General features: G+C 38.0%; 7 protein-coding genes across 7 annotated transcripts in view; 2 read left to right on the top strand and 5 right to left on the bottom strand.

Annotated features, from left to right (window-relative positions):
* LOC106339116 overlaps nt 1-571 on the top strand; it is a 2,785-nt gene extending 2,214 nt beyond the window's left edge. Inside the window, exon 4 of the mRNA XM_013777927.1 lies at nt 6-571. Within this exon, the coding sequence (XP_013633381.1) occupies nt 6-571 (566 nt within the window). The remainder of the gene's footprint in view (nt 1-5) is intronic.
* A 947-nt stretch (nt 572-1,518) lies between these two features.
* On the bottom strand, nt 1,519-2,016 carry LOC106339117 (glutamate-rich protein 6-like). The gene has a single exon (XM_013777929.1). It carries the CDS (start codon nt 2,014-2,016, stop codon nt 1,519-1,521), a length of 498 nt encoding a protein of 165 aa, XP_013633383.1.
* A 335-nt stretch (nt 2,017-2,351) lies between these two features.
* On the bottom strand, nt 2,352-4,331 carry LOC106339118 (uncharacterized protein At3g43530-like). The gene is made up of 6 exons (XM_013777930.1): nt 4,319-4,331; nt 4,178-4,239; nt 3,395-4,099; nt 3,160-3,321; nt 2,823-3,077; nt 2,352-2,630 (listed from the first exon to the last, which is right to left on the bottom strand). The coding sequence occupies exons 1-6, from the start codon at nt 4,329-4,331 to the stop codon at nt 2,352-2,354; spliced, it is 1,476 nt and encodes a 491-aa protein (XP_013633384.1).
* A 996-nt stretch (nt 4,332-5,327) lies between these two features.
* On the top strand, nt 5,328-6,821 carry LOC106342754 (28 kDa ribonucleoprotein, chloroplastic). The gene is made up of 4 exons (XM_013781777.1): nt 5,328-5,739; nt 5,812-5,910; nt 5,989-6,288; nt 6,529-6,821. The coding sequence occupies exons 1-4, from the start codon at nt 5,383-5,385 to the stop codon at nt 6,682-6,684; spliced, it is 912 nt and encodes a 303-aa protein (XP_013637231.1). The 5' UTR covers nt 5,328-5,382; the 3' UTR covers nt 6,685-6,821.
* Nucleotides 6,792-7,960, bottom strand: LOC106342753 (RING-H2 finger protein ATL28-like). The gene is given in 2 exon segments (XM_013781775.1): nt 6,792-6,839; nt 6,841-7,960. Coding segments are annotated over 2 exon segments (1,041 nt in total). The 5' UTR covers nt 7,834-7,960.
* Nucleotides 7,961-9,535: 1,575 nt separating this feature from the next.
* On the bottom strand, nt 9,536-10,307 carry LOC106342755. Its single transcript, XM_013781778.1, has 3 exons — nt 9,965-10,307; nt 9,833-9,877; nt 9,536-9,753 (listed from the first exon to the last, which is right to left on the bottom strand). The coding sequence occupies exons 1-3, from the start codon at nt 10,239-10,241 to the stop codon at nt 9,614-9,616; spliced, it is 462 nt and encodes a 153-aa protein (XP_013637232.1). The 5' UTR covers nt 10,242-10,307; the 3' UTR covers nt 9,536-9,613.
* A 1,523-nt stretch (nt 10,308-11,830) lies between these two features.
* Nucleotides 11,831-13,759, bottom strand: LOC106342752. The gene has a single exon (XM_013781774.1). The coding sequence runs from the start codon at nt 13,708-13,710 to the stop codon at nt 11,854-11,856; it is 1,857 nt and encodes a 618-aa protein (XP_013637228.1). The 5' UTR covers nt 13,711-13,759; the 3' UTR covers nt 11,831-11,853.
* Between the last annotated feature and the right edge of the window lie 964 nt (nt 13,760-14,723).

Genomic DNA, 14,723 nt, shown 5'->3' on the forward strand with positions numbered 1-14,723 from the left:
TGCAGCTGAAATACCAGTCACAAAGAAGCTTGTGCCAACAGTGGAAGAGGAGTTGTCAAAAAGATGTTTGGAAGCGAGGTGTTTAGATGTTGTTGAGATAAACAGCTTCCACCTTGAGTACAATGTCAATGGTAGTGACAGAAAGATTTATAAGGTTGATTTGGCAAGAAAAATGTGCACCTGCAGGTGTTTTGATATGGACAAAATCCCATGTGTTCATGCTGCTGCTGCTGCCAAGTTCTTGAGCGTAGGAAGAGATCTTCATCTACAAGAGTTTTGTTCAAAATACTATTTGGTGGAGTTGTGGGCATTGGCATACTGTAGGACGATTTATCATGTTCCTCATATGTCTGAATGGGTCATACCTGATGAGATTCGAGCACTTAAAGTTCTTCCCCCGATATATGAAAAAAAGAAAGGACCCACTCAAAAGCAAAGGTTTCCATCAGCCGGAGAATCTCGTGGACGAAGAAGAGGACGCAGAAGGGGAAGAGGCATGGGCAGGGGAAGGAGAGGAGGACGTTTGTATGAGTATTTTGAATGTGGAAGTACTTCTGCCACCACTGAGTAACATGGAACTCTTGTACTAGGTAACGCTGCACTACTCAGTACTATCGGAACTACTATGTGTAATATGGACTACTAGGTACTACTATGGACTACCCAGGACTACCTTTAACTACTTTGAATTACTATGTAGTATGCATGTTTCTAAGAACTTTTGTTTTCGTCTTATTATTTATTTTTAGAAAACATATCTCATATATTACGAGATTATATGGTCATATTTGTGTTTATTTGCCAAATTAGACATAGAATACTCTTAAATTCTCAAATTAGTTGAAAACCTCTCATTTCTATAGAAAACATCTTTCTACTTCTATACTAATGTCTTGATGGAAACGCTATAATGGGATGAAATTCAGAAAATACATATTTTATGAAAAAAAATTCTGCCAATGTATTACATATAATCTAAAATTGTCTAAATACATTTGTATTACTAATAAATTTAATTTCTTGAGGTTGTATTACTAAAAAATGTTCTAATTTACAAAAATATTACTATGAAAAATGAAATAATACTACTTCCTTGAGTAAGATAAATATTAATTTAAAATTCAAACATGTTTGTTTAATATTATATTTTACACGTTTTAGACATGTGCCATTTTTTATTTTTTCTTATATTTTACACGTTTTAGTCACGTGCCATTTAATATTATATATCATGTTATATTTTTTTGTCTTAGTAATACATAATAAACCTAGTAGTACAAATGCGTTTTCTTAAGACTTAGATTGTCTTGTCCTCAACTGGGTCAAACCTGCTATAAGACAATCACACAACACAGAGCATCCTACATAAGAGATAGCATTCAAGTTTTACAGACCAGCAAGCAACAAAACATAACATCTTACATAAGTTTACAACAAATCCGAGATAAATACTAAACACCCAAAATATTTTAAGCTTCTTGTCTTCTACGACTTTGTTCTAGGCTTCTTCTTGCGCCCTTAAATCTCATCAGTGTTAGCTTCAGTGAAAGGAGTGGAAACCCACTGTGAACGTGAACGTTTCCTTTTTGTCTGTTCTGGCGTTGTGAACTTTTTTGGCTGAGTATCCTTTCTCGGTCTACCCCTCGGCTTAGGAGTCTGCTTAGGAGCGTGCTTCCTCAACGCCATTTGTTTTGGCCTATGCTTGACCCCAGTTCCAGAAGGCTTGGCTGCTCCCTTGTCAGCTTCTTTCGTTTCACAAGTACTGGCTTCGTAGACAACCATGTACCACTCTTGCTTTTCTCCCTCTGTATATTTTTCAGTCTCTTTCTCGGGTTCTTCCACCTCATCCTCAGGTTCTTCCACCTCTTCCTCCACCATTTTTCCAGCCTCTTCCTCCACCATTTTCTCAGCCTCTTCCTCAGGTTCTTCCACCTCTTCCTCCACCATTTTTCCAGCCTCTTCCTCCACCATTTTCTCAGCCTCTTCCTCAGGTTCTTCCACCTCTTCCTCCACCATTTTTTCCCCCTCTTCCTCCACTTTTTTTCAGCCTTTTGGAACAACATCTCTGGTGTTGTAAGGACTTGTCTCCTCGCGGCTGCTGCCTTAGTAATACCACGTGGTGGTGTAGGAGTTTTCTTGGTTTCAACTTCAACCTGAGCCTCTGTTTCAACCTCTTCTTCAATCTCATTGGCTTCATTCATCTCAACCTCATCTTAAACCTCATCAGGTTCTTTCTCAGGTGTTTTTTCATTCTCAACCTCTTCCTCAGAACCTCTATCGTCCTTCTGAGCTTCTTCTTCACTCTCTTCCTCATCCTCTTTTTCTTTGTCTTCTTCAGGTTCAGGTTCAGGTTATGTCTCTTCCTCAGAACCTCTATCGTCCTTCTGAGCCTCTTTTTCACTCTCTTTCTCTTCTACCACCTCTGTATTTTCAACCATATCTGCATCTTCAGGTTCTTTGGTTGTTGCGTCCACTCCATTGCTGTCATTCTGCTGCCCACCCCAGTCATAATCCATGCTTTGGTAGTCGAAACCGTCATTGTTCTCGTTATCCTCTTCCTTCTCTTTCATTTCCTTCATTTCTTTCTCAATGCCATCAATCCTCCCGTCCAATGTCTCCACCTTTTTGGCCTTCTTTTTTAAATAATATTGGCAATCTTCAATCTTCTCAAGCTTCTTCTCCATTGCCTTCCTCCTCTTACACCTCTTTTTTAAAACAAGTTGGCAACGTTCAATCTTCCCAAGCCTCTTGTTCATTTTTTCCACCTTCCCATTCACTTCACTCAAACATGTCATCAACCTCTATTCAAACCCTTTTAAAACGTTCTCTAAACTCGTATTAGAGGAGGATGCTTCTTCATGCACTTTCCTTTTGTCTTTCTTCTGAGAAAACTTCCTTGCAGCCACATCTAACTCATAGAGTTCTTGCCAAAAGATAGGCTTCTCCGTAACAGTCAACAACCATATGCTCCACAAATTACTCACGCCTTCTTCATTTTCATAGTCTGTCTCCCCATCCATTATGCGTGCCATGAGAGGTTCCTCATCAACAGTAGGAACAAGAACACTATCAATAACCTGAAAATTTATACCAGAAAAATATCAAACACATATTGTATTCCACTCACTTAATGAAAACAAAACAACACTCAACGCATACCTTAATTTCTCCAACTGTGTCGTACAAATCCTCAAGAGGATAACCTTTCATGCTGTTACTTTGGAACCGCTTTTTACACATCCTCGGACAATTACTCATACAGCCATCTACACCTTCTCTAAATCGTGCTTTCAGAGCTGGAATACACTCACATGCCAGGATCTGATTGTCAAAACAAAATACTCAGAGCTGATTCTCGACAGAAAAAAAAATCATAAGAAGAAATAAAATTTACCTCCAAAGGAATTATGAACCCGGGAAAGTTGACATTATTTTTAGGTTTCCCTTTCAAATGCTTCATCACGCGAGTGATGGACCGGAGAGCATTTTCAAACGTCAACCGACCCCAAGGAAAGGTTTTACAAACCTCCACAGCGTTGACGATTCTTAATATGAAAGGGTCAAAAGGGGCATTATACCTTCCCTTCGCTATGATAATCGTGCCTAAGAAGTAAATCACCGCCATCCTGAGTCGATCCCCACACGCACTCAAACTCAACAACTTCTCTCTCACAGATATCATCGTGATCTCCTTATGTGAATTGAAATGCCTGTCTACAAACGCAAAGCTTCCAATCTTCTTATACTTAGCCGGGTAGTCATGGCAGTCTAATCCCGAGATGAGAGCATGCTCTCTCATTGAATACCGAATGGGCACTCCATTAACAGAAAACCAAGATGTGTCCTCTGACTCGTGTAAAGGAACAGTGCGCAGTAGAAGCATCCACATACCCTGCAGCTTCAAGTTTGGTTCATCGGGCATGTGGAAAAAATGGCAAAACTGATGGTGGTTTTCAAACCACTCCCGCTCGGGCTTAAACCTAGCCTTCTTCAGGATCTTCACCGTCTCGGTCACATAGCACTTGCTCTGTATCTTACACGTCTGGGTGAACTCGGTGTTTTTGAAACATAGCTCATCAGGTGGCAGTAGTTGGCACTCCTGTAAACAAAATAAAAATTATATTAGCATTTATTTATTACTAGTCACACTAGTAATACTTTTTTGGGAATAATTTACCTGAGATGATGCAGACTGATTAGACTCATTTCCGCGTGCTGACAGATCATCACTATCATTCCCTATTGAAAGCTCTTCTACATGCTACTCTTCTACAGGAGCACTGTTTCTTTCTCTGCTGAGATTTTCTTTTCCCTCGACCTCGGCCTGCCATTATCTATAGCCTCTCAATATCTTGATCCCCTGAATATATACATTAACAATAAACGATAAGTAACCACCAAAGCTAACAAACCCATTCAATGAAATATCTACAAAATAAATCATTGATTCTTATAGCTGTCTGATCTCAAAACCCAAAATCATTCATTCAAAAATAAAACTCCAAGCAATCAATTTGATCACTACATCACAAACAATCAATCACTCAACTCGGTTTCACATATCAAACATTCTATCACCAAAACAGTTAGTCTTCAATAATCACTAGACTTATCTCAAATCTGAAACAAAACTTTCAATCTCTATAACCTCAAAACCAAACGTGTCCAAGTTTCAGTCTCTGTAATCCACATTTTGAAAAAAATCTGAACCTAACCGATTTTCAACCACAATAGTTTCAAACCCACAACAAAATCAATCAAAAATTGGAGAGAGAACATACCTTTTATACGGAAGAGACGAGAACGAAAACAGGAGATGGAAGATGAAGTCTAGGGTTCCGTCAATTGCGTCGCCGACGGAGGAGCGGGAGAATAGAATACACCGTAGGAGAGCAGGAGCAGTTGATTCGATCAATTTTTTCAATTGATTTCGTCAGAGCTAGGGTTACAGACTGATTTGGGGAAATGATGAAATCAGAGTAACAAGGAAGGGCACGAGGGACTAAGGAAAGATGAGAGGAGAAGCAGTGAAGGAAGCTGTGAATGCGGTGGGCTTCATCGTGTTCGTCGGTTCTAGGGTTTTCTTTCAATTTTCAGGTTTAGCCGTTTAGAAGAGAAGGAGAGACGACAAAGAAAAAGAAAACGCGCAGGTGTGGTTAAGGATCCAGGTTATAGTGGGTCGAGTCAAATAGTTTAGGTTGGATCCTGTAAATACTTGATTTCATTAAGGACAATTTCGATTTTCACCACGTTTTTGATTAAAATATATTAAAAATTATATTGTTTTTAATTGGTGGGATAAAATAGAATAAGCGTAGGAGTAACAGGGGCAATCCAGATTAAAGTCCCCAATCCACTCCTTTTGTGCTGCAGAAGTTAACGATGGCGGTTCTCGAAGCTGCTCTCTCCATCCTCTCCTTCTCTTCTTCTTCATCCTCAAAACCTCATCTCTTCTCTAGGCAAACTAAACCCACCTCCTTAAGTATTCAAATTTGCAGTAACCTCACTTTCTTCTTCCCTCTCACTCTCAGTACTCCTCTTCGCGCCGGCGGTGATAACTCTCGGCGATTCGTCTCCGTATTCTCTTCCGTCACGGAGGAAGAAGCATCTCCTCCGACCGAGGAAACCCAGAAGGAGAATCTCAAAAGGAAGCTCTTTGTATTCAATCTCCCTTGGTCCATGAGTGTCAACGACATTTCCCAGCTCTTCGGACAATGCGGGACTGTCTTCAGCGTCGAGGTTCTTGTTTCTATTTCTTGAACTCGTACAAGTTCTGTTCTTGTTTATTAAAGTTTGAAACTTTATTATCAGATCATAAAGCAAAAAGATGGGAAGAACAGAGGTTTCGCTTTCGTGACAATGTCTTCTGGAGAAGAAGCTCAATCCGCTGTTGACAAGTTCGATTCTTTCGTAAGTTACATCAAATGTTTTCTTCTGTCGTCTCTTAGCTTGTGTGTTCTTTTGATTATATGTTACTTTGTTTATCAGCAAGTCTCAGGGAGGATCATACGAGTAAACTTTGCAAAAAGGTTCAAGAAGCCTACCGTGAAACCTCCTAACGCTCTTCCTCCTTCTACTCAAGAAACTCGTCACAAACTCTACGTGTCTAACCTCGCTTGGAAAGCGAGATCAACCCATCTCCGTGAGTTCTTCACTGCTGCAGACTTCAACCTTGTTTCAGCTCGTGTTGTTTTCGCAGACCCTGGAGGAAGAGCTTCTGGCTATGGCTTTGTCTCGTTCCCTACTAGAGAAGAAGCTGAGGATGCAATCTCTAAATTGGACGGGAAGGTATAAAGTTTGCTATCTTTCTCTTAAACAATGTTCAAGAAATTGTTAGGCAGTGATTAGAAAGACTTATAAAAAAATATTGACTAGGCGGGTACTTAGGACAATTTTTTGAAAGTCTAGACCGATTTTTTTTAAAAAAATTGTTTTGTTTAGATCCAATTTACGGACTAATTGGGCGCATAGGTGCCACCTAGACCGATAAGTATATTGAGAGTTCATTACTGTTTTGTTTGCCTGTAGGAGCTAATGGGCAGACCCATCAGTCTAAAGTTTAGCTTGAGAAGCGCTGGTGAATCTGAAGATAGTAACACAATAGAAGACAACAATACTTCTGAAGAAGAACCTGAAGATGGTGATGACACAATAGAAGCCTCTGAAGAAAAACCTGTGGAGTGATGACTCTTATTCTTTCTCAGTTTATTCTTCACTACACATCTTTATTACAAGTTTTTGAATATCTACTGCTATCAAGAACACACAAAAAATAGAAATTTATTCGCAAACTAGACTTCAAATAATGCTAATTGTAATGATGAATCACCAAGCCATACCGTATCCTGTAGCTTCATCATACCTAGTAAGTTCATCAAACGAGGTACAGCTTCCTGTTTGGTAATGTCTTCCTTTGATCTTCACATTGACATCCCTCGTCTTACCCATGAACTGTCCTGTAGAATATGACCTCGAAAATCGCCAAGCCGAGGCTTCCATAAGCCTTTTGCTTGAGCTAGTTGTAGGATTGTTTTCTTCAAACATGACACTGCTTCCTGTCTGGTAATGTTTTCCTTTGGTCTTATCCATCGTCTTAACCATGAAATGTCCAGTAGAATGTGACCTCGAAAATCGCCAAGCCGATGCTTCCATAAGCCTTTTGCTTGAACTAGTGGTAGGATAATTTTCTTTGAATTGGTAATGTTCTCTTTTGGCCTTAACCATAAAACGACCTGTAGAATGTGACCTAGAGAATGGCCAAGCCGAGGCGGCTTCAGGGAACCTTTTGCTTGAACTAGTGGAAGGAGGATTCACTTCTTCATAGTTTAAGTCTTGAATAGTAATTGTAACCGTGTTGTGCAAAGACTCATGGCTTCCAGAACCAACCACTCCGGGGTCTAACTCACACCGGCAGACAGGGCAAGTCTTGTGTGACTCAAACCAAGAATCAATGCAAGTTGAATGAAATCCATGACGACACACTGTTATTAGCCTAACGGTGTCTTCATCTGAAAACTCTGCCAAGCAGATAGCACATTCTGTACATTGGTTTCTCATTGTTGCGGATGAATAGAGGATTACGGGAAAGGACTTGATGATAAATGAGTCGAGGCCTGTGTTTTCAGGGGGAGTGGTGACGTGGATTAGGTCACCGTAGGGTGTTCTCTGAAGGGTCCAAGCTGAGGACAAACGGTTCAGAAGACATCTCCAGAAGAAGAGGACGAAGAATCCGGCGATAATTATAAAGAGAAGACTGCCGGTTAAGATTACTGTGATGGGCATGGTGACCGTAGGGAAGACATCAGGATCTGGTATTGTTGTTGTTGAAGCCATTTTAGGATTGGTACGGCCGGATATGAAAACACTCCGGCTGTAACTAGTTTTGTTTAATTGCTTGAGAATGAAGAAAGGTTTTGTTCTAAGAGTTGCTTGTGGTGAAAGAAAATAATGTAATAACTAACAAGTGAGTAGAGAGAAGTGAGGAGAAGGAAGTGGCTATGTTAAATATATATCAGTGGCTTTGCTTAGCAATTTGAGCGAGTCTTTTGTGACAGTTTAAAACCAAAAAATAGTGCCTTAATAAATATATTTAAATGTTAAAAATAGCACGAGAACATTTTCAATTTTGTTTGTTGCTGCTTATGTTATGTGTTTTGATACATGTCATGTATCTTGTGGATTCCTTAGCTTTATTTGTTTGCATTAGATTGTTCTAGTTAACGTCCAGTTCCATATTTTTTCTTTTTTACTTTCCTATTTGCTTTGATAAGTTTGATTTTATATCTATGAGGCTTTGTTCTTTGCTTACTTTAAGTGTATCAAGATATTTCAAACAATCTTTGGTTAGTAGCTTTGTTAGTAACTCAGACACATTGTCAGTTGTAAGTTGTTATATTCACTAAAAAGGTAAAAACATAGTCAGCAACATAGACACATACAAACAAAAATATCTCAGACTTTACAAAATACAATACGAACATAGACACATATTAACTGAATACGTCTCTGATCATGTGAGTAACAAATGCCATTGGTACTAGCCTCAGACAAACTAACTTCACAAGGAATCTTTTAGAAGTTAGTCAAAACAAATGTCAGTGTCATTTGCATCAAACTGATGGGATATACTAAATAAATTAATCACAAATTATGCTTAGATATCTCTAAGAAAGCGAATCCTATGACAAAAGTAGACACTATTTGCAGACTTAGGGTTTAAGACTATTAATCCCACTTTAGAAAAACAACAAATAAGATGAGGTAACTGCGTCACCAAGATATAAAAAGGTAAATGAATTCAACCAAATGAGCCAACGCCGTATTGGCACGTATGCAGGGAGAGCGTCACGGACCACGGTGTCGATGGTGGGCTAAAGTGGACAGTCGTCACTATGACAGACCCCGTGGCATCGCTTATTTTTTCTCGCACCAAATGACTTTTTTTTTTTCTTTTAATCTGATCAATTTATCAAGTGGACCCTTATGATAATGTACTCGGACACATATATAATTGGCATTAAGTCACAGATTTGACACCTGCACTTTTTTGGATTTTAGTTCATCGATAATTTGATTGATTTTGGATATTACATTGAACCGATGATTGTAAGTTTTAACTACATAACTAAAAATATCTGGACTGAGCGATCTCTCTTTTAGACTTCTTATTTCTGTATGATTATGGAATCAATCGATATAACTAGAATTTTATATCATATGCTATAAACACTTTTCAGTGAAAACGAAAAGTATATGAATTAAGAGTGAAATTAAACTATTGTTATGCAGAGGAGATTGGTGGTGGCTCTAACTCCGAGTAGTAATAAGTACTAATAAAAAACTCAGCACGAGGCTGTGTAACGGTCCAAAAATCCAGCTGGATAAGGCGCACTCTAACCTACTCTACTTCACTCTAACCTACGCTTCACATTCACAGCGCAATCTAGCATGACTTTTACTTTATCGCCGGCCGGTTTTGTTGTTAACCGGCGAGGCGATTTCGATTTCGATTTCGATTTTTTAAAATATCCATTAGTTATAACAGAAACGAGAATCGCGATTTTTTGAGTTTCAATGAACAAAACCACAAGAAGACGATGTGAGTGAAAAAAAGCTAGAAGTCAGCTGTTTTCCGGTGAGAGGTTCGGCGGCGGGGAAGCGATTCCGTCTCTCTCAACTTCCTTATGCTACTCCGGATAGCCGAAGCGTCGGTACCGATCATCAGCCCAGAGATTTCGCCATCTTCGTCGGATTCTAATCGAGGAAAACAACAATCAATCAGAAATTGAATTCAAAGTACGAGAGACCGAATCGAATAATCTGCATTGTATACCTAGACGCTTTGATGAACGCATGAATCCGTTAAACTGAGCCAAATCTGAGAAAAAATTTCAAAACCCGATCAGAAAATTAAAAACACGTTGATGAAGAAGATTCGTTCGGGATTTGGATCGGAGAAGGGAACCTGATTGCGACGGAGCGTGAGAAGAGAGGTAGAGGATGACGAAGCAGATTAGAGTGAGGACGGGGATGAAGTGGACGAGGTTCTCGCGTTTCTGATGAGGCGATTGCAGCGACGATAGCCGTCTGAGCTTAACGTCCTTGAGGTCGTGATCGTCGTAATCTGGAGCGGACGATGACGAAGAAGGAGGAGGAGAGGAGAGTGATTCTTTCCGATTGGAGTCATTGATATCGTAGCTCTGGAGCTTCGAAGCTGATGCGTCTATGGAAAGCCTTTGCATCGCCGACGGAGAGAGAAAGGAAGAGGTATAGAGAGAGAATCTTGGCGAAGGTTTATAATGAGTGAGTATGAGTAACCACAAGAAATAAATAAATATATGCACACTGATTATTATCGTATTAAATACGAAATAATTACTGTGATGATGAGATTATATTTCTTTCTAAACTCTATTAGCGCGGTGGTCCACGCGGAAGTTGTGTTACTCATTTACTCTGGAATCTAAATACTAAACAGAAAACATAAAAATATTTAGGCGGTTAGAATGTAAATATTTTGATATTTTATAGTGTTAAGAAATCATTTTACAACAGATTCTTTTAAGGGCAAATCTCCAAAATAACATTTTTCTAAGTTTATATCACAAAATAGCACTCAAAAACTAAAATGACCAAAATAGCACTTTTTTAAGTTTATCCTTTGAAAATTTTAATTTTTTTATTTTTCAAAATTTGAATCTTATCCCCAAAACCTCATTTCTCAACTCTAAACCCTAAACCCTAAACCCTAAATTTTAAACCCTAAACCTTTAAACCCTAAACCCTAACCTAAACCCTAAACCCTAAACCCTAAACCCTAAACCCTAAACCCTAAACCCTAAACCCTAAACCCTAAACCCTAAACCCTAAACCCTAAACCCTAAATCCTAAACCCCACCCTTTAACTCTAAACCCTAAGTTTGTGACTTTTGATAAAACATTAAGTGCTATTTTTGTGACTTTTGACCTTAAATACTAGTTTTGGAAATAAAAACTTGATTTAGTGCTATTTTTATCTTTTTCTTTTCTTTTAATTTTATAGTCATACAGATTAAACAGAAAATCTTTAGTTATATTTATCAGAATATTTTGGAGGCTTCAAACGGGACCGGGGACCGGGTGGGAGTCGAGTGATCTGACGGACTGACACCAAAATGGTAGAACAACAGGCATTTTCCAGGGTGACAAAAGCCCATCCTAGCCCAGCCCACTAAGACTAGTGTCCGTATGTAATTAATTGAAATGTTCTCTTTTTTACACTGAGAAAAAATTGCTTATTTTAAATACTTGAAAAATTAAACAAGATTTTTAACATTTGTTCTTTCTTTTTTAGACTGAGAAAATATACACATACATACAAACCAATATCTTTAGTTTTGATAGAATATCACCGGTGAAAATTTCCTGATTTGGACAAGCAAAAAGTAGAGTGAAATTGATCTCCACCTAATTACAATGAACAGCACCGTAACATATGATATGAGACTAAACTGGAATACAACTTTTTGGCCAATGTCCATGATAAATTATAATGATTGTAAGAGTAGCTATTTCTTCTCCATTTCAAATAAAAATTATGGGATAGCTTGGATCTATCATCCGAACACTATCAAAAACGATGATTGTGAAGAGCTAGTTTAACTAACTTCACAATTTAACCATGTGATATTCACTACAAAGAACACAAAGTATATATGAACACCGTGAAACTAAAGTAAGAAAATAGCATTAAAGTCGAATCTAACAAATGAAAAGAGTCAAACATCAATTATAAAAGTAAATAAATCACAACTACATAGATTTATAATACATCTCACTGGATAGTCTGGATTCTTATATAATTTTAATGAAAAATCAAAGATTCCGAAGAACACATCTCACAGAACATGCTATGAAGTTGTGTCTCTTAAATATTTTGTGTTGACAACGTTGTTTGCAAGAATTGCAAAATGGCCGAGAAGTATTACTTTTGCGAAGAACTTGAAACTTTGTCCCATCTACTTCGCATTGTTGACCAAACCTCACATATGGGTCATGACCAAATAAACATTCTACATGAAAAGTGGTGCAGCACTCGTCGCATCCATAGACCACACATGTGTCTATATCTCTTAAATAGTGTTCACACACTTCACACCAACTCTCTCTAGATTCAGGTTTTTCCAACATAGCTTTGAGAACATGTTTGTCATGCTTATAACTTATTATGGATGGTAAGGTAATGCATATGAAGCATATATCAAATCTGCAGGTGATGCAATTTAAATGTCTTCCACACATCCTAAAGCATACGCTACACATGGGATTATATTTTTTTTCTGAAGCAACGTACAAGGGATGTTGATGATCTTGGTAATCAAGCGGCTCAGAAATTGAAGCACACAGTATATCCAGATTGAAGTGGCATTCCTCTAAATCACAAGCATAAACAAAGCCACCAGAGAAACGCCCACAAGCATCACACATGAGTAAATTGGACTCATAAAGACTCATAAGCTTCAATGTAAGTAAATGAGGATGTAATGCATGTTGTATCTTGCGGTGAGACTTTGCGCATGTTTCATGAAGGATGAAATCACACTCAATGCAAGAATAAAAATTACCTTCAAAGATAGGCAGAATACAAGCTTGACAAAATTTGTTTTCGTCATATGCTATGCTGACTTGGAGGTATAGATGATGGACATGAAGAAAATGAAGTATCTTTCCTTCAGATATCATATCAAATGGTCCAACATCTGGTGTTATATCATCTTCTTCTGATACATTTTCGAGATCTTTACCATCCCACTCATATTTCCCTAGAGCACATATTGAGTGAACAACATAATCACAACACTTGTCACAAGTATATGCACCATAATCACCATCAATATTTTTGCGACAAACTCCACAAGACCATTCACCAGACGGGAGAGAAGAAGTGTGAAAGATGCGATGGGGATGACGTGATATCTTGATGATGCGTGGAAAATTCATACAATCATTGTGAGCTACAAAGTTGCATTCAGCACAAATGTAGGTGGGATAAAGTTTTCTCAACAAGCCACAAACGTTACACGTTAACGAAGCTTTTCTGTGAAAAAAAGTGAGAGGATGGTCATGCATTTTTGTTTGGTATATAATAAAAGGTATTGGTTTCATCGCACATATTGGATGCATGCAAACTTCACATATGCTACAATAATATGCTAGACGAGATACTGATGTTCCACAAAAGATACAATTGAGACTGTAATAACCACCATGAAGTTGGAGAGCATGCGCAGGGTGATAAGGGTGTTTTATTTTAAGTGGGGACTGGACGCATTCTCTATGATATTTCTTATCACAGAGGTTGCAGAAATAATAACCTGAGCCAAAATCATGGTATTTGCAAGCCCTGCACCCACCATCATCGGCATCGAATTCTTTGTTGTTGCACCAAAACAGAGGGAGTACTGAATGATTATAATAAGATTTTCTAGAGAAGAGATACTCCGGGGAAGAAATGAGCGGGAAATTGTCTTCATAAAAATAAGGCGAGTCTCTACGCGATTTTGCTTCAGCAAGATTCGATCTTGCATTAGGACATAAGAAAATAGGCTGCTTGTTGATGGATTTTTCACCGGAGGAGGATGGTCTTTGTATTTGTGGTACGGGATGGTATTTGGGGTGGTGATACACTAGAAATAGTTTTTTCTCCTTGTGGAATTCACCAACGACATCCATGATATTTTCAGTTTTTCTTTATAATATTTTTGGTAGTTTTGTTTTTGGCTTAGAATATTTCTAATCTGTATGTGTTATACAAAGCTGAAACTATTAACGATTTATAAGTTTTTGAATCCAGAGTCTTTAATTTGACAACTTTTAGTTGTTGGATCCTTATCTTCGAACGATAAAGACTATATTCTTTTCTTTGATGTTGTTGTGAGAATCTTATTTTCTCACAAATAGAAGGAAAGAATCAGCTCTTAGGCTGAAACTAGAATAACCAACAAAGAAAGAGAAGTAGCTAATGAGAAGAAACACGAGCACGTCGGCCACGTTTACCTCTTACTTAGAGCAACTCCATCCATTAGAACCCCTAAGAGATTCTAATGATTAAATTAATTGGAAAAAATGTGATTTGATAAGTTTAGAACCTTGGTTAGTAAAACTAATTTTTTCTTCCTCCAATGGTAGAATCCTATAGAGGTTCTTAATTTTTTTATTTTTATTTTTGTTTTATTAGAATGATTTAAAATAAAAGCATACATAAATTTATTAATAAAAATTACATAAAACATATGAAAGGTACAAATACAAATCAAAAACGAGAAAAGCCGATTAGTAGAAATCTTGATTTGTTCCAAATTTTTGCCAAATATGCTCAACCAAATCAGCTTTCAATTGTTGATGTATTGTTTTATCACGAACTCGATTCCGAACGCTCATCATATTGCCGAGATTTGAAGGCATATCTGTAGAATACGTGAAATCCACTTGTGAACTACGGTTTGATTCCGGTTGTGCGAAAACTGATACATCAAACTGAGTGAACCCATCTCGTTCGTCTTCTACGATCATATTATGTAGAATGATACATGCTCTCATTATCTTGCCAATTTTTATTTTATCCCACAAAAGAGCTGGATTTTTTACCATGGCAAATCGAGCTTGCAAGACCCCAAAAGCACGCTCGACATCTTTACGTACAGCTTCTTGATGTGTAGCGAATAAGGATGCTTTCGGACCTTGCG

Source organism: Brassica oleracea, chromosome C4, assembly GCF_000695525.1.
Source record: "Brassica oleracea var. oleracea cultivar TO1000 chromosome C4, BOL, whole genome shotgun sequence".
Taxonomy (NCBI): Eukaryota; Viridiplantae; Streptophyta; class Magnoliopsida; order Brassicales; family Brassicaceae; genus Brassica; species Brassica oleracea.